At 44.9% G+C, this 19,292-nt stretch overlaps 1 protein-coding gene across 1 annotated transcript in view; it reads right to left on the reverse strand.

The window, feature by feature from the left end:
• Positions 1–226: 226 nt before the first annotated feature.
• Positions 227–19,292, reverse strand: part of SERINC3 (serine incorporator 3) — a 161,443-nt gene continuing 142,377 nt past the window's right edge. Inside the window, exon 10 of the mRNA XM_085619321.1 lies at positions 227–3,350. Within this exon, the coding sequence (XP_085475447.1) occupies positions 3,212–3,350 (139 nt within the window). The 3' untranslated portion in view covers positions 227–3,211. The remainder of the gene's footprint in view (positions 3,351–19,292) is intronic.

Consider the following 19,292-nt stretch of genomic DNA (forward strand, 5'->3'; position numbering starts at 1 on the left):
CCATTTAAGGCACATCAAATCACGGGGTGTTGTGCAGTGCTTAAGCAATATACCCAGTGCGTCAAAACCTCCATATAGAACCCAATGACAGTCAAGTGTTTGCAAATAGACAATCAAAGAGCGCTTTTGTCATAATTTTATACAGACTTCCACTGTGTTTCTGCAAATTATTCCAAAACATATGACCCCCCAACAGGTGTTACAGAATGAAAAACACGAGGCACAATTATGCTAAAATCTCTTTATGAAATCTTTACAGTGTAAACCAGTTTAGTGCTTGATGCACACGACACAAACACAATGTCGCAACATCTTCATTAGGGATACATCATATGGAAATTACTTAATTGGTAAATAAGTACAGTAGACTTTAAACAACATCTATATGCTTGCCTAGTCAAGGCAGCTGTGCAACTTACGAAAACAGGCCCACAGCTCAAAATCTTCAAGCAGCAAAAAAATTAGGTAGTGATATAAAAGAAAATGGCTGCATTCTCAATGGCAAGGTGAAAGTCCTAATTGTAGCATTTCTTTAGCAACTGTTAAGGTAAGGTTTCTTGTCTTGGGGAGAAGACTTCAACCAGAAGGGTGGTGTGCACCACTTTTGAATAGGGTTTACATTTGTGACTGGAATGGCTGAGGGCTCGCTGAGAAATTTGTACAATTTGAAAATATATTGTGTGCTGTTCTAGCGAGAGAGAAAAAGAAGTACAAGGAATAAAATGTAGGTGGAAATTGGATGTAATAAGCCACAGAAATTATGTTTTTCATTTTACATTTCACCAGAGAACTCGAGACCACAAAACAAGGAAAAACTCACTAATCCTAATCAGCTGTTTATGGATGTGTACATTTGAGGTTAATTGGACAAATTAAAAGTTTCCTGGCGGTTTAAATATTTATAGTTTAGGTTCAAAACATTTAAACAAATTCCTTTCATAGCACTATATAAAAGGAACAACACAGCTTTTTTTTTTTTTGCAAAGAAAACATTCAAAAAGCTGTAGGATTTGTCCAAGATGTTGACTGCAAATTCAAATTTGTAAAAGTAAATTTAAATTTTGTCACAAACAAATTAAGTCTTTTTGCAGCTCCAAGGCAGCTAGAATGCACCCCAGCACTTATTTTGTTTTAACCTTTGTTCAATAAGGACCGAAACAAAATCTAGGTAACCACAGTTCTGCATCAATCAGACAAAAGCCAGTTGGTTTAAGTCCACTATCTTCAAGCTGTTAAATTCACACAAATTTGGAATCTGCGATGCGTAACATTCAGCAGATCTCTAAATCAATGGGGACTGTTGGTTCACAAGAACGTAAGCTAACTTAAAGATTGTCCCTGTAAGTGAACTTTTTTAAATCAATTGTTTGCACTATCAATGTTAGATTTCTAGGAGAAGTTTCGTGCACCTAGTCAATTAATCTTATTTCACAAATGGTCATTATTTTCAAACATACATTTTCTGAAAGAAACAGTAATGTAATGCCACTAAGGGTTTCTGGTGACCTAATAATCCAAACAAAAATACAGAGATGGCATAATTACACAATTATGCACTATTCAGCCATCATATACATATTTTTAAATTACATGCTTTATGACACAAAAAATATTTATTTTTCAAGCAGATAAATGTATATGAAAAGGAACACTGGAGTATACTATTGGTTGGCTTTAGTAAAGCAAACCGCAAAAAAGGATCAAGGGAGAGCTACTTGTGAGGGTATATATACTTTTATTAGTTTTCGTGGGTGTAGTGCTCACTGAATAATGTGGCTTAATTAAACTACATAGCTTGTATTGATTAGTCAAAGTGATTGTCATGCTTAGCAACTTGTTAATCAGATTGAAGAAATGATTTTCAAGACTTCCATTTTGGATGACATTTGGAATTCATGAGAATGCTGTTTCCATGAACTGTGTATCTCCAAATCACTCCTGTTTGTGAAATTACAAGTGCAAGAACGAAATATATATATACAATATATTAATTTATTGTAGTTGAAATAAGTATATTTATTGGAGCATCATACTGCCTCCTTTAAATACATGCAGACAGTTTAATAAACACTGTATTATCAAGAAATACCACTTTCTCTATGTCGCAAGTAAACCTGCTTGCATGCGTGCTTATAAAAATTGTTTAGGTTTAAAACAGAATGTGTAATGAAGATAGTCATTTATATAATGTGAGCTACTAAGAGAAACGTTTAATTGAAAAAGACAATTGCTAGAAAGGGAGACGTCCCTGCTTTGAAATAAAGTTTTCTGCTTCCAAAAATAAAAATACTTGCATTGCCCAAGGTCAAAAGGGCTGGCTTTGAGCCACTGCATGTAAACACAGGTGTTCACAAATGCTGTTTACATGTATTGCACACCAATGCGGTTTATCACCTTAAAGCCTACCCTCCTGGTTTTAACAAAGCTGGGAGAAAAAGTAGCCGGAAGGATTGCTTTCTGTATAGACTCTAGTGCAAACGTTTCTTGGAAGGTGCATTGATACACTAATCAACCGCTAGCATGGGGGTGGAATAGTAATACTGCCCTGAATGGAGCCAAAGTCTCAGTATGTCATTTTTAGAGTATTGGTAATAATTGGTCCTGCAGACAGTTGCAATGTCAGGCCAATCCTAATAAAAGTGGGCCAAAACGATGTACATGTTTGGCACAATTTTCCAAATATCAAGGGAGTCTAATTCTACACACGGGGACATATATTAGGTGTTACAATGATTGTGCAGCAAATTTTGGCAAAATCTGTGAATCTAAAAAAAGAATCCATGCTTTTTTAAGTTACTGTACTCACTGTTCTTCATTAATGGTACAATAAAGGTAAAATAAAATATAATGTATCTGTGTACACTGAGCAACATTTAAAACATAAGTTAATGAACTATTGCAATTTTCTTTCTAAGCAAATCACAGTGCTACTATGGCGGATGAAAATCAAAACTGTATACAGATATATATATATATATATATATATAGAGAGAGAGATCATATAGTCTTACAAAGTGCAACACAACTTAACATGGCTTTACAACATTAAGCATTATTTGGTCTAGCACGCATAGAACGTTACAATCTGCACGTTGCACAATGTTCGGAGGAATCCAAACAGCTTTCTCCATTTTTAACCAATCTAAGTAATGTGTGAAGATTTAACTTTTCAACTGGCAAAAGGGAATGTGATCTGATGAACGAGGAATGCTTAACTGAACTCGCGATTGGTCAGAATGGCTGGCGCTGCCAGGGTCCAGACATACAGCAGAAGGCATACCCAACTCGAGGTGATTTTGACCCAAACTGCTGGCCACTTGCTTGTCATAGTTTTAAAGTCTGCATCGGGGCTATAAAATGAAAATAACATTAATAAGTGAGGAGGGGAAATAAAGAGAAAATCAAATGCAACTAAAACTGTAGCAACAATGACACTTTTACAGTCCTGCTAACCCAATACAGGTCCACTTTACTTCACATTTTTGAATGGCAGCGAAATGTGGTAGGAAATGGTTGCAACAGTGTTGGACCTATTCAAAAGCTTCAAATCAAGATTGTGGTGTCAGCTCATTAAAAACCTTCCTGTTAATCTCATTCTGCTACTAGGAAAGAGAAAAAGCCCAAGTTGGAAAGGTTAGGTGTAGAACATATCATAGTATATTCCTAAAGAACACTTTCTGATGGATACTTAGTATACCCCAAGGCGCCACACTGGGTCCGAAAACTCAAAGAGGTGCTCCTGTGAGCCAGTACGTGGGGCTGTCCGACTCTGTGCAGACTTCGTTCCACTCCGGAAGTAACAAATGCAGCTGCATATAAATGACACCCATGCACGTTGACGTCAGTTTCTTTCTTTCCATACCTTCAGATGCGGATCAGGAGCTCTGCTCTTTTTCTTCATGCCTTGTACAGATGTTTTCTCTAGAATTTCTTTGAGATTTTTCCAGTGTGCAAGGGAACATAGCACACTCTTAAAACTACAGGCTTCAAACCTTGTAAGCACTGTCACAAACAGAAGTCTGTGACAGATACCCACAAGGTCTGCCCTGGTTTGGGTTTGGCGCACAACTCCAAGGCCTGCAATGACTGCACCCAGATAAATCCAAAAGCCATTCGAAGCATGAAGTAAACTTTTTCATGCCAAAGCATTGTTGGACCCAGTTGGTGGGGTCTCAAGGCAGTTCCAAAGACTTATGAGCTTCTTTGGCCCAAACCAGTCAGGATAGCCAAGTTTGTTATTCGATCAGGCCTATATACCACAGACTGTCTCGTACAGGCTTCTGAAACATGTGTTGCTTCTGTCCAATGCCTGGATGAGAAGCACAGGCTTCTACAGGGGCGTCTTTGCATCCCTAATGGACATGTCCTTTGAAGTGTCCCTTCTGTGCACCAGGAGACCGGCCGACAAGATAAAACTATTACCAATGGTAACCACGAATAATTTACATGCTTCCTGCACCCTAGACATGTCAGACCACAAGACCATACCCATCTTTAACCTCTGCCATTATCAACTATCTGAAGAGGAATGAATATGCTACTTACCAGTATGCATCTGTTCTTGGCATGTAGGGCTGCTGACATTCATATCTGTGCATAGATCGCCACCTAGTGTTGGGTCCGGATGATTGCACATTGTTGTCCTGGAAGAGTCTTCGAAGTATCACGAGATAGGTGGCTCCTCCCCTGGACTACAGTGCGCATGGGCATCCTCTCCATCCTCAGATTGTTTTTCGCCATTGTGGCAGTGATGGAGTAGATACAGTAAGTGATGACCATGCTATACAGTAATTCTGAGTGCTGCAGCCGCTACAGGCGCCGGGGAGGAGGGTGGGCGATATGAATGAACTATTGGAGCTTAATATGGGTAAGTCCCGTCTTGACCAGGACTGTATACATCTGCTGGCTCGGGAGGGCCTGCTGATTTCACCCAAGAGCACAAGAGCGCGGCAGCGCGACTCTAATACTCATACTCTAAACTATGGCCTGCTGAATACGCGCTCTTTGCAGGGCCATAAGTTGGAGGTCTTTTCACTTCTGGAAGACGGGGAGCTAGATGCCCTTGCGCTCACCGAAACATGGCTGGAGGATTGCTCGGCGCCGGACTTAGTGGCGGCCCTACCAGATAATTATCTGGCACTCCATTTCAATAGGGGGGGAGCTAAGAAAGGAGGTGGAGTAGCTCTCCTCTATCAGGCACGTCTCCGCGCCGAAAGGTTTCTTTCCGAAACCCTAGGGGGAGCAGAGGTTATGGGGGTAAAGCTCAGGCGGGGGGCGGTATGTGTGGTGTTTTTGGTGGTGTACCGACCGCCTTGGGCGTCGCCTGATTTTCCGGTTCTTTTTACTAGATTGGTTCAGGATCTGCGCTCGAGATATGACAAAATGGTTGTTGTTGGGGACTTTAACTACTATTGGGAAAAATCCCCCAAAGAGGGACAAGCACTACAGATCGAGGAGGCTATCTCCTCCTTGGATTTCACCCAACAGGTGAAGGGACCGACACATGAGAAGGGACATATGCTTGATCTAGTCTGGACCACCATGTCAGCCCAGGGTTCTACAGAGATCTTGCCTTGTGCCTGGTCTGACCACTTTTTAATAAAGGGTAGAATTTTATTGAGTGGCCATTTGTCCAAACCTGGGGAAGGTTGGAAAATGGCCCGGAAGTGGAGAAACTTTGATGGGGAAAAAATGGTCTACCTCCTGGAACAGTCTCCTTCAGTAAAGGAGCAGATACCTCCTGGAACAGTCTCCTTCAGTAAAGGAGCAGGATGCTAACATTGATGCCCTCTGTGGTCACCTTCAGCATAAACTGGGGAGCGCCATTGATTTGGTGGCACCCCTTCGTAGGGTGAAGAAGGTGGAGAGAGGAGCTGGGGCCCCTTGGTACAATGACTCCCTACGGGATACGAAACGGGGGGTGAGGAAGAAAGAACGGGCATGGCGCAAAGAGTATGACGCCATGGCCAAGAAAGAATACATTTCATCCTTAGCGAATTACAAACTAGCCATCCAAACTAGGAAGGCTGCTTTCTTTGAGGAAAGAATAGTTGCAGCTAGAAATCCACAGAAGGAAATCTTCCGGGTCCTGGCGGAGCTCAGGATAAATAAAGAGCAAAGTACTGAGTTCACCCAGGAGGATTGCCAGAGGTTCCAGGATTTCTTCGTGAATAAGATCTCCGATATTCTGGGAGAAATTGCTGCAACTACACCCCTCGAATGTCCTTACCCACCGGACCTCACTGTCCCGCCAGATATTTCACCACTAGTTGAGTTCTCCCCAATTTCAAAACAAGAACTATTTACGATCACGGACCGAGTCAAATCGGGTTCCCTGGTGGATCCATGCCCTCCTGATGTGTTCAAGTTGGCATTGCCAGGAATTGAGGATGAGGTTTTGCATTTGCTGAACACCTCCCTTCACACAGGACAGGTCCCTCTAGCTTTTAAAGAGGCTCGCCTGATTCCTCTACTAAAAAAACCTGGATCGGACACGAAGTGTTTGAAGAACTTTCGACCCATCTCCCAGTTGCCTTTCCTGGCTAAGGTGATTGAGCAGCATGTGTTAACATTACTCTCAGGTCATCTAGAGAGCAACAACCTGCTGGAGTCCAATCAGGCAGGGTTCCGTGCTAACCATAGCACGGAATTCGTCATGCTATCAATCCTGGATGAATTGAGAACTCGGGTTGATGTAAAAACACCGAGCGCCCTGGTACTACTGGATCTCTCCGCGGCTTTTGATACCGTGTGTCATGAACAGCTTTTGTCACGGTTGAGATCTTTTGGTATCAGGGGTACAGCACATGCATGGCTTACGTCATTCCTGCAGGGCAGGACACAAAGAGTACAGTTGGGGGACTTACTTTCCACCTCTGCTCCCATCACCTGCGGGGTTCCACAGGGATCTGCCCTGTCACCCCTACTCTTTAATATTTACCTGCAGCCATTAATCACACTCCTGAATAGGATGGACTGCCTAGTATACAACTACGCCGATGATACCCAGATAATCATCCGGCTGGATGATGGCCCGGGAGTGTCCACCAGGTTACAGGACATACTCAAAGCCACGGTTAACTGGATGTCCGAGAAGTCCTTAAAAATCAACCCGGATAAGACGGAAGTGTTGCCCATTTCCATCTCGGGCAACCCCTGGAGCGAGAAATTTTGGCCTGTGGAGCTGGGTGTGCCACCGAAACCGGCGACTGCAGTCAAAAGTCTGGGCCTATATGTGGATGACAAACTATCCATGAAAAAACAAGTCACTACGGTAGTGGGTACTTGTATAGGCCTGATACGACAATTAAGGAAGATCTCTGCATTACTCTCATTCTCTACTTTGAGACACGTGGTCTCAGCCACAATCCTGGCTAGGCTGGACTACGGGAACTCCCTGTATATAGGTTTACCCCAGCAGTTGCTGGATAAACTACAGGGGGTTATGAATGATGCAGCCAGGTTGATCTATAAGAAACCCAGGACTGCCCACTCTTCCCCCCTGATGCAGGAGCTACATTGGCTCCCGATTCGGCAGAGGGTTGTATTTAAAGGATTGTGCATCGTACACAAGGCGCTGTATGGTAAAGCACCAAGATATTTGAAATCCTGCCTACTCCCATATATACCGGGCAGGACTTTGCGCTCGTCGGACGCTACCCTCTTGTCCCAATCCCGTTTCAAACTGGCCACGGTGGGGGGACGTGCTTTCTCCAACACACTCCCAGCTTTGTGGAACAAACTGGCCCCAGAACTTAGGAAGGAATGCAATTTGCTATCCTTCAGGAAAAAGTTAAAAACTGTACTTTTTAAGCAAGCATGGAGCAGACCCTAGGCGCACTGCTGGGATCAAGTGAATGCCATACCTCACTACGTAATCTGGACAAACAGCGCTTAGAGACCCCAGTGGTTATAACGCGCTATATAAGTTAAATAAATAAATAAATAAATAAATAAATAAATAAATGTCAGCAGCCCTACATGCCAAGAACAGATGCATACTGGTAAGTAGCATATTCAGTTCGAGGCATGTGGGCTGCTGAATTCATATCTGTGCATAGATTATATAGCAGTCCCTCCATTAGCGGCGGCTGCCCGTGCCAGCTGCAGCAGTCTGAAAAAGGGTCTTGAGAACAGCCTGTCCTACAGCTGCCTGCTGTTTGGAATGTACATCTACACAGTAGTGTTTTGTAAATGTATGTATAGTGGACCATGTGGCTGCTCTACATATTTCCTCTAAAGGAATATTCCCTAGGAAAGCCATGGACGCCCCTAACTTTCGTGTTGAGTGGGCTCTGGGAGGAATCGTTAATGTTCGTTTAGCTTTTTCATAGCAAATTTGAATACATTTAACGATCCATCTGGCTATCCCTGCTTTGGAAATGGCGTTGCCCTTGTGTTGTGGAGAAAAGGCAACAAACAGTTGTTTTGTTTTCCTAAAATCCTTTGTTCTGTCTATATAGTACATGAGGGCCCTCTTTACATCTAGTGTATGGAGCATTCTCTCTGCGACATTTTCTGGATTTGGAAAGAAAACTGGCAGTTCAATAGTCTGATTCATGTGGAACTGCGATATAACTTTAGGCATGAATGTGGGGTTAGTACGTAGTACAACTCTGTTTGCGTGAACCTGTATGAATGGCTCTTGAATGGTTAGTGCCTGGAGTTCACTAACTCTTCTCAACGAAGTGATTGTCACTAAGAAGGCTACTTTCCAGGTGAGGAATTGAATCTCACATGAATGTAAAGGTTCAAAAGGTGGACCCATCAATCTGGTGAGGACCACATTCAGGTTCCACACCGGTGCCGGTGGGTGAGTTGGAGGAATCACTTGTTTGAGTCCCTCTAAGAAGGCTTTGATGGCAGGTACTTTGAACAAAGAGAGGTGCTGCCTGTTCTGAAGATAGGCCGCTATTGCGGTCAGATGTATACGGATGGAGTTGTACGCCAGATTGCATCGGTATAAGTGTAACAGGTAACAGATGATGTTCTGAATGGATGCATCCAGCGGATTAATGTCATTGTTTTTACAGTAAATGACAAATCTTTTCCATTTAGCCGCATAGCAAGCTCTGGTCGTGGGTCTCCTGGCCTCCTTGATGATATTCATACATTCTGGAGGCAGGTTCAGGTAGCCAAACTCTAAGACTTTAGGAGCCAGATCGCCAGGTTCAGCTGTTGCGGATCTGGGTGCTGAATTTCGCCATGGTTCTGTGTTAAAAGTTTGGGCGTTAGCCGCAGTCTTTGAGGCGGCACCGTGGACAGTTCTAGTAACGTGGTGTACCATGGCTGGCGTGCCCACATTGGAGCAACCAGAATGAGTGTCATTGAGTGTTGCCGTAGTTTGCGTGCCACTAGCGGTATTAATGGCGCTGGGGGAAAAGCGTACGCAAATCTGCCTGACCAGTTCATCCATATCGCATTGCCCTGCGATTGTGGATGCGGAAACCTGGCGGCAAAGCTTTGGCATTTTGCGTTTTCCCTTGTGGCGAATAGGTCTATCTCTGGATGACCCCACTGCTGGAAGTACGGGTGGAGTACTGATGGATGTAGCTCCCACTCGTGCATTTGGTGGCTGTGTCTGCTGAGCAGATCCGCCATTTGGTTGTCCTTGCCCGGGAGGTGTTCTGCCATGAGGAACATGTTCCTCTGAATGGCCCACCTCCACATGCTCTGAGCCAGATGAGACAACTGTGGAGAGTGTGTTCCTCCCTGCTTCTGTATGTAGTACATGGCAGTCATGTTGTCCGTCCGGATCAACACGACTTTGTTGCACAAGTGTACTTTGAATGCCTTCATCGCCAGGAAGATAGCCATCAGTTCCAGAAGGTTGATGTGCATCTTCTGTTGCTGTGTCGTCCATAGTCCCTGCACTGTGTAATTGAGTACATGGGCTCCCCATCCCTGGAGAGACGCGTCCGCCGTCAGTACTATTTGTGGAACAGGCTCTTGGAACGGTCGGCCCTTGCAAAGGTTTTGTGGATTCCACCAATGCAGAGAGTTGTATGCCCGACCGCTCACCAACACTAGGTCTTTCAACTGTCCTTGAGTCTGATTCCATTGACGTGCCAAGCACTCCTGAAGCGGGCGCATATGTAGTCTCGCGTGCAGGACTAGATGCATGAGACCATCATGCCTATCAACTGCATGAACACTCGTGCTGGAAGGGAGTGTTGTGGTCTGAACTTTTTTATCAGCAGTTGCATGCTGTTGATTCTCGCTAAATTTGGCTGAGCTTTGGCAGCCAGAGTGTCTATTGTCGCGCCCAGGTACTGCCGTACGTGGGCGGGTTGGAGATGTGATTTTGGATAATTCAGTGAGAATCCTAGACTGTGAAGAAGGTGAATGGTGTGGGATATGTGGCTGGCACACTGCTGGGCTGACCTTGCCTGAACAAGCCAGTCGTCCAGGTAAGGGAAGACGTGAATGTGCTGTCTCCTTAACCCCTTCAGTGCCCATGACGAGCTGGACTCGTCATGGGCTGCGGTGGCGCTGTGCCCATGACGAGTCCAGCTCCTCATGAACTCCGCCCGCTAATGCAAAGCGCGGCACTGGGCGGGGAAAGGGCGGGCATGCAAGGGGTTAAGTGTGCAGCCACTGTCGCGAGGCACTTGGTAAAGACTCTGGGCGCCGTTGTTACTCCGAAAGGGAGTACATTGAACGGATAATGCTGATCCTGAAGAGTGAACCTGAGATATTTTTTGTGTGAGGGGTGTATGGGTATGTGGAAATACGCATCCTTCAAATCTAGTGTTGCTAGGAAGTCTCCCTGACTGAGTAACGGCAGAACCTGCTGGAGGGTGAGCATATGAAAATGCTCTGACAGAATGTATTGGTTGAGAGGTCTGAGGTCCAGTATTGGTCGGAGAGACCCGTCCTTTTTTGGAATTAAGAATTACAGAGAGTACACCCCTGACCCTCGCTGTTCCATAGGCACGAGCTCTATGGCTCCTTTTTGCAGCATACTTAGTACTTCTTGCTGCAATAATGTCAAGTGCTCTGCGGACATAGGACGGTGTCTTGGTCGTATGTTGGGTGGATTGGATGTTAATTCCAGACAATAACCGTACTGGACAATTTCTCTGACCCACCTGTCTGTGGTGATGGATCTCCAGACTGGCAGGAACTGTTGGAGTCTCCCCCCCCGACCGGTGTTATGTGTGCGGGGGGCAGCGACAAGACGTCACTGTTTGTTATTGGCGGAGGACCTGGTGTTGTTGTGTCCACGTCCTCTGCCTTTGGTACTGGATCCACGATATCCACCCCTATTGTTTTTATTATAGGTACTCTGGGTACCTCCCTTACTGTACTGCTGCTGGGACCCCTGACCTCTAGCTGCACCTCTATTTCCAGGGCGACGAAAGGAGCCACTCCGAAACTGCTGCGACTGTAGAGCCCCCATAGATTTCGCAGTTTGTGTCCTTTTTAATTTTTTCCAGTGTAGTGTCAACCTCGGGGCCAAATAAAAAGTCTGGGTTGACTGGTTGATTCAAGATATTATTTTGAATCTCAGGTTTGAAGCCTGATATTCTTAGCCATGCGTGCCTCCTCAACATCACACTAGTGTTGATTGCCCTTGCTGCAGTGTCAGCTGCATCTAGTGCGCATTTGATGGACGCATTTGTAATGAGTTGCCCCTCTCTGATGAGGAGCTCCGCTCCATCTTTGTATTCATCTGGTAGGTGTTCTAGCAGTGTTTCTAGTGTATCGTAGTGTGACCTGTCGTATCGGGCCAGGAGTGCCTGAGTGTTGGCAATGCGCCAGATGTTTGCTGCCTGTGCTGCCACCCTTTTGCCTGATGTTTCTAGCACTTTGGACTCCTTGTCTGGAGGAGGAGCATCACCTGTAGTCTGCGAGTTAGCTCTTTTGCGAGTATTAGAAACTACCATGGAGTCCAACGGCAATTGACCCTTAATGTACATTGGGTCTCCGGGGGCTGGTTTGTATTTCTTCTCTATTCTCGGGTTCAATACCCGTGCCCTGGTCGTCTCCTTAAAGATGTCTTTAGCATGTTTAAGAACTCCTTTTAACATTGGTAGAGTCTTGACCGTTCTTTCTGATGTGGAGAACGTGTCCACCAAGAAATCCTCCTCCACAGAGTCAGAATGAAGTTCCACACCGTGATTGGCAGCTGCCCTTTCAATGAGGGCGTTAAAAGCAGTAGTATCTTCAGTGGGAGATGGTTTGATATTATAAAGATGAGTGTCAGGAGCATCTTGTGGGTCACCTGGGTCATTAGGGTCTCCCCATGCTTGATCTTGGTCTTGCTGTTGGTCATCAGGGTCATTATCCACAGGATAAGTGGTATCATCCTCAATATTGCCCTCTCCTGGATCCGCCTCAGAGTGTGTAGGAGAAAAGGATGGTAGTTCCTGATGATAGGTCTGGAATGTTTCTACAAGCACTGGCGTCGAACCTGACGGCAGTTTCCTTTTTAGTGGAATTTTGTATGAGTCCAAAGCCTTTTCTGGAAAAATTCTCCGCTTGCGGAACAACCGCCTACCAGTGTCGGCGTCGATAAACCGGTCCTGCGAGTCTTCGACATCGGTTCTTTCTGCGGACACTGTTCGTGGCAGTTCGACACTCTTCCGAAGTTCGAACATCTTCGGTGCCCCTGGTGGCGGCAATCCAAACTTGATCGGTGCCGGCGCCGAGTGAGCCTTGGCGACCTTGTGTGGTTCGGGACCCGTTTTCGGTTCGAGGGTTGCCCGTTCCCTGATGCGCTTCAGGGACTCCGACACCTGTTGCAACGTGAATGCAGACGGTGCTTTGGAACCGATAGGCTCTCTGGAGACAGGCCTCGACGCGGTCTCCGTTTTCTTCACAGCCTTCGGCTCTTCGATCCGAAGTTTGGGATCGACGCCCTGTGGATCCGATATTTTGTCAGGCGCCGCACTCTTCGGTGTTGACGTAGTCGGATCGACTACCTTGACCTTGGTGGTTGGTGTCCCAACCTTCGGTGCTATAGGCCGTTGCGTCTTCTCGGGACCGAGGGCCTTCTTCTGTGTCTCGGTGCCGACGCCCTTTTTTGGTTTCTCGGTACCGAAGTCCTCCTTTCTTTGGTCGGTTCCGATGTCCTTCTGTGTCGACGGATTGGAGGGCTTTGACGCCTTCGAGCCGACCTGAACCAGTTGCACTTTCGGTTTCGATTTGACCGGTGCTGGTTTTGGTTTCGATTTCACGGAATCGAAGCCAGTCTTTTTTGATATTTCTGGCTCTTTTAAAATGTTCGAAGCCGGGCCTTCAGACGGGGCTGTAGAACGATCCGATTGATCTTGGGTAAGGCCCGCAGGCGATCCCTCGACCTGAGCCTTATCAAGACTGTGTCCCTCGGCCTCCGCATCGACGGATTGGCCTAGCTCCTCGCCCGAGCTATCTTCCTCGGCCCCAAGGGCCTCATCGTCGTCTCCTACCTCGACGACGACGTCTTCGTCCTCGAAGATCACCTCATCATCGTCGTCATATTGGGATTCATGCTCCGAAGCATGGTTCGAGTCTATGTCTTCGAGGCTCTCGACTTCTTCATCCTCGGTGCTGAAGATGTTAACCGGGTTAGGCGCCGATTGTTTGGCCTCCAATCTAGCCGCCCTTCGATTACGAAGTGTCTTCTTTGACCGGAACCGGGCGCAGGCCATACACCTGGACTCATCGTGATCCGGTGATAAACATTTATTACACACCGGATGGACATCGATGTGTGGATATTTCGCATGACATAAAGGACATCTCTTGAAGGGACTCCTCGATTCCATCCTTGAACGTCGATCGATGTTCGAATCGAAACTCGGTCCGAGAGGGGTGAATAAGTCCGAGAACAAGTATATTAAGTTGTCGATACCCAACGCAAACAATACCGACGATACCTAAAGGCTTTTGGTTCTTAAATAAAGTTTTCCTAACTTGAGTAAGATAAGCACATCCAAACCCAATGGCGGAAAAAAACAATCTGAGGATGGAGAGGATGCCCATGCGCACTGTAGTCCAGGGGAGGAGCCACCTATCTCGTGATACTTCGAAGACTCTTCCAGGACAACAATGTGCAATCATCCAGACCCAACACTAGGTGGCGATCTATGCACAGATATGAATTCAGCAGCCCACATGCCTCGAACATATATTTATTAAGTAAGGGCCTCTCATTTGTTCCCACCGTTAATCCTAACTTTTTGGAACTGCAAGCTGAAATATTGCATTTTTGTTTGTTTTTGCATGTCTTTTTTCAAGATAAACCTATAACAATCAATACCGCCTATACTCCATTCTCACCCCCTCACAGCAGCATTCCTGCTGAAGTCCATACCTTTGAGAAACGTATCCTACAGGAGGTCTTGGGACTAGAACAGAAACACAAGTTTATTGCATACAACCTACCTCTGCAGGAGAAGAATGCCCTCATGGGATTGAAACTGGTTGACAATGTGATTATTAAGCCAGCAGATGAGGGCAGAGGTATTGTCCTCCAAGACACTGACACATACAAGAAAGAGATCTTCAGGCAACTGACTAATACAAACCGTTACAAGAGACTAGGATTTGACCCCACCGGTGAGATTCAAGAACTCATTCTCAATATCACAGAGGCAGGTAAGTCAGAGGGTTTCCTCAGCCAAAATTAATTCCTTTATCTCAATACCAAATCACCAAGGACATCCGTGATTTACACGCTTTCCAAAATACACAAAAACACAGATGCCCCGCCGGGACGTCCTATGGTGTCCGGGTGTGGCTTTATTTTGGAACCACTTGGACGCTATGTGGACAGCTTTATCAAAGGCTTTGTTCCAAGCATACAATGCTATACTAAGGATATGATGAACTTGATCAACCTATTTGAAGACCTCCCATTTGATCCTGACAATTGCATATTGTGCACCTTGGACGTCGAATCTCTGTATACTATTATCCCTTAAGAGGAAGGAATCAATATCATTCAAGATATTCTTGACTCTAGGACTCGCCCACACTTGGTCCCTACACCATTTATTCTCCATCTGCTCAAGATTTGTCTAACTCACAGTTTTTTTACATTTGATGGGACTTTTTTCCAACAAAATAAAGGAAAATCTATGGGAGCAGGTTTTGCTCCCAATTTAGCGATATTGTATATGGACTGGCTTGAAACCAATAAAATCTTATCTTAAACCAACCCTTCTTGTCGAATATCATAATGTGGAAGAGATATATCCACGATATTTTCATGATTTGGCAAGGCTCTAAAACTACATTGATCATGCTCCATGACTGGTTAAATGCCCACTGTAATGGTTTACCATTTACAATAACGCACAGTAAATTCCAGAGAGCTTTTCTGGATCTACTTATCAAACCACACGAAGGAAAATGATACACTACATTATTTTGGAAACCCACTGATAGAAACACCCTACTCTCTTACAACAGCCACCACAGACATGCATTAAGAGACTCCTTACCATTCTCCCAATTCCTACGCATAAGAAGGAATTGTTCTTTGAAACAGGACTATTTTCATGAAGCTAACAATTTGTCCCACAAACTCATGATCAGGGGTTATCTTCGCAAACTTGTCAGAAGGTCATTGAAAAGAGCTTGGTATTGTCCTATTGAAGCACTCTTGACACCCAAGTCTAAAACAGAAAATGACCAGGTCAAGAAATACATTTTATAACACTGGCCAATTCTCAATGCTTTCAACATGACATTAGAACGCCCTCTATTTGCCTTCCGCAAAAACAAAAACATTAGAGACCACTTGGTTAAAGCAGCCCTTCCCACCCAAAAAAATCTCGAACCCTTGCGGATATGTGGGACTTACCACCTGTGGTGGGGCATTTCAAATGTGCAGATTGCAGTGTTTGCCATCTGACAATCGGAACCAAAGAGTTTACTTCCAGAAACCTCCAGATAACGATGAGCCAATTCTCGAATTGTAACACCACCAATGTTATGCATGCTATCCTGTGTCCCTGTAACCTAATTTATATAGGCCAAACTACTCAAAATATCAGAATCCGGATCCATCAACATCGGAGCCGACTCAGATGTAAGACACCGAATGCACCATTGGTGGAGCACTTCACAGATCAAGGACACACAGAGGACGACTTAAAATGGTAAGGCAGCAATGTGATCAAACCACCACCATGCAGTAAAAACATCAGTACCATCCTCAACAAAGAGTAACTGAGCTGGATATTACAGACTAATAGTCTACACACTGGACTCAACAGAACTGAGAATTGGACTATCTTGATTTAATCTGTGAATCCCACTTCTAAGACCTTCTCTTTAATTCTTCCAGTTTTTTTTGGCACCAGCAGAGATCAGACTCTTACCAACACCGCTTCTTTACTGGATGATACTGCTACCTTACTTGATGTTCCGGAGACAGTATAAATAAATTCACATTTATTCCATATGGTTAATTTAACTGATTTTTTTATAATGTGATTTCCCCTTAAAGGTCATATGCTGCATTATATTTTTGGGATATGTTAAATGGGGGTGTACATCCTATAACTTGTCTCATTTGAGTTCTTCAATCTGTCTCTTTTTTAATTTGTATTTTTTATTTTTGTTGTAGATATCCTGCAGATCCTGCACTATCTAATTATCCTTTCCTCTGTAAATTCGTAGATATGCGCTACACACTACCCTTCCTTACTCGTTTCCTTCATTGTGGTCGTCCATCACGGCGCCCATCCCCAACCTTTATTGGCTTTCCAGATACGACTACTAGCTCTTCCTTGTGCTCCAATGCGCATTCGCTGGACACCGGGTTAGTTCAATATCGTGCATGTAGAGTAATCGCACTTCTTCTGCGCTTCCGAAGGGCTCCTCCCATCATTCTACTGCGCGTTTTCACGGTAAACCTGTTCTTCGGCTTTCTCACCCGTAACGTCCGTAGCACCATTTATCCGCTTGAATTCCCTTTTCCTTATGTCTCCTTCAGACCCATCATTGGCTTTTTCCGCATCGGGGCTCAAAAACAGGGATCCTTGATTGTAGCCGGCTGGTTATTCCTTCTCCCGCGTTTTTCATAATATGCAGAAAGTTGATTTGCACCCTCACCCTGTTGGCGACATTGCCCACATTTTAGTCACGTCACACTTCTGTCTTCCTTAGGTTGCCACTTTATTCTGAGCGGTATCAGGCTCATGCCTGTGGAGCTTCGGCTTCAATATTCATACTTACTCAGTATTCTTCAAGGGAAGTTACCCTTGAAAGCCCCACAGGTCAGTTTTTCTGCATTAACTATTTGATTCACTCGTCGCTCATGGGCTCTTACTTTCTACATGTGCACTTGAAATAACACTCTGCTGGTCCTTATCTCAAGGGGCACATTGGCACCCAGTTTTCTGATGCCTCACTCACATCTTGAATGTATATGCACTTCACACTGGTGTCTTGTTTCATCGGCCCTATTCGATACCAATTTAACCTTTCTCCTTTTTTCTCTCTCCTTTTTCTCGATTTTTCTTTTTTTTTTTTTTTACTTTTGGCCCTTTTTCCCCACCCCTTCTTCCTTTTTTCTCCCCTCTCCCTGCTCCCCCCCCCCCCCCACCTCCTCCATTTTTCCATCTTGTACAGGCTTCCTCTCAGGCATATACTCGTGTGTCCTGATGATGACCCCCCCAATTTTAGGTGGGATCGAAACGTTGCGACTTGTGCATCTCGACTCTAAACTGACTCATTTTAATTTATGTGGAGCAGAAGATGTCTTTTTTACTGTGACTGTTTCCAATATGTATCTATTGTTGAAGTCACTATGTGCATAAATGCTTGAGGTTTGGCAATTTGTTGACTTCCAACCTCTTACCCACGTAATTTTGTATTTGTTTTTACTTTGTGTTTTTTGATGATTTTGTAAATAATAAATGCACTGTCTCTCCATTAGGAGAATATCGACACAGGTCTTAATGCAGTTCTGTGTATCATTATCCTTAAGTTTTTTTGTAGGGACTTATGTCTCTTATAATGTGGTGTCCCTTCTGTACATCAAAAAATCTGACTCAGCCTTGGAACTTTTAAAAGCTATCTGAGCCACGGCATGCTCTTTGGGCCTTATAGCATCAGTTTGCTAGTCTCTCCACCACATTCTCTCTTTTCAGGGATATGACTGGAGCTTGGATAACAGGCAGCCCCAGTGCCACGGTCCTAACCACAGGCCTCCCAGCCCTTTCAAGGTCAGGCTATGGCCCCAACAGACAACTATCAGTGCATCAAGGGCAGAGTTCCTCCCAATCCCCAGCCCTTCTGGCAAAAACTTCAAAACTTCTTTTTGGCACACATTACCCGGTAGAAGACAGTGTCCACTAAATCATTCATGTGAGGCAGAGCATCACATCAGACAGGTGGGTCCTTCAAATTGTACAATGGGGATACATCCTACCTGGATAGTGGCGTTGGACCTGCATAATGCCTCATTTCATATTCCTGAACAGGCCACAGGTGCTAGCTGTGGTTGAAGATGGGCCATGAGTACTTTCATGCTCGCTTTTGTCATTCACCAGTGCCCCTTAGATCTTCACAAAAGGGATGGTGGTGGTTGCTACCCATCTTTTAAGGTACCAGTCTTCCACCTCTATGATAGGCTGTTGCAGGAGGGCATGCCAGTCAGTCGCAGACCACCTCCCCGATATCATTGGGGTTCTCACATCTGACATTTCTGCAGTAGCTTCCTTTACGTGCCTTGCCTCCAGATGAACAAGTCTAGGACATTCTTGAGGAAGGTTTTAGGCTTCTTGATCTACTGCACTCCTGCATCCTGTTCACAGACCATGCCAGGTGGCACATGCAAGCTCTACAATGGGATCTCAAGTCTCAGTAGTCCCAGCACCAGACAACTCTAGTCTCCAGTGAAGACCTACCTCCACATCAATTTGCTGGAGTTGAGGGCAATTCACCTGTCGTTGATGGCCTTTCTGCTAACCATCAAAGAGAGGCTGGAGCAAGTTCTCATGGGCAATACCCCTTCTATGGGATACTGCAACAAGAAGGGTGAGGTGTTTAGACATGTTAAGCTACTAGCGAACATACAAACGTGGGCTCTTTCTTTTGAGGTGCCACTGCATATTTTTTGTCCCAATCTGGCCTCGCTTTTACCCTTAGCTTGATGCTAGTATTCAGAGGAAAAAAAAAATCACCGAAGCACTAGTGTACTTTTCTACATATGCAAATGAGAGAAAAATGTGCATGAGCACATTCAACTTTTTTTTCTCTCCAAGCAAAATATACCTTTCCCTGCACTTTTGCCATATACGAGGGGTGTTCTTTCACGATCTCGCTTGCAAAAGCACTTCTGCCTGTGACAG

This window comes from Triturus cristatus, chromosome 7 (genome assembly GCF_964204655.1).
Source record: "Triturus cristatus chromosome 7, aTriCri1.1, whole genome shotgun sequence".
Taxonomy (NCBI): Eukaryota; Metazoa; Chordata; class Amphibia; order Caudata; family Salamandridae; genus Triturus; species Triturus cristatus.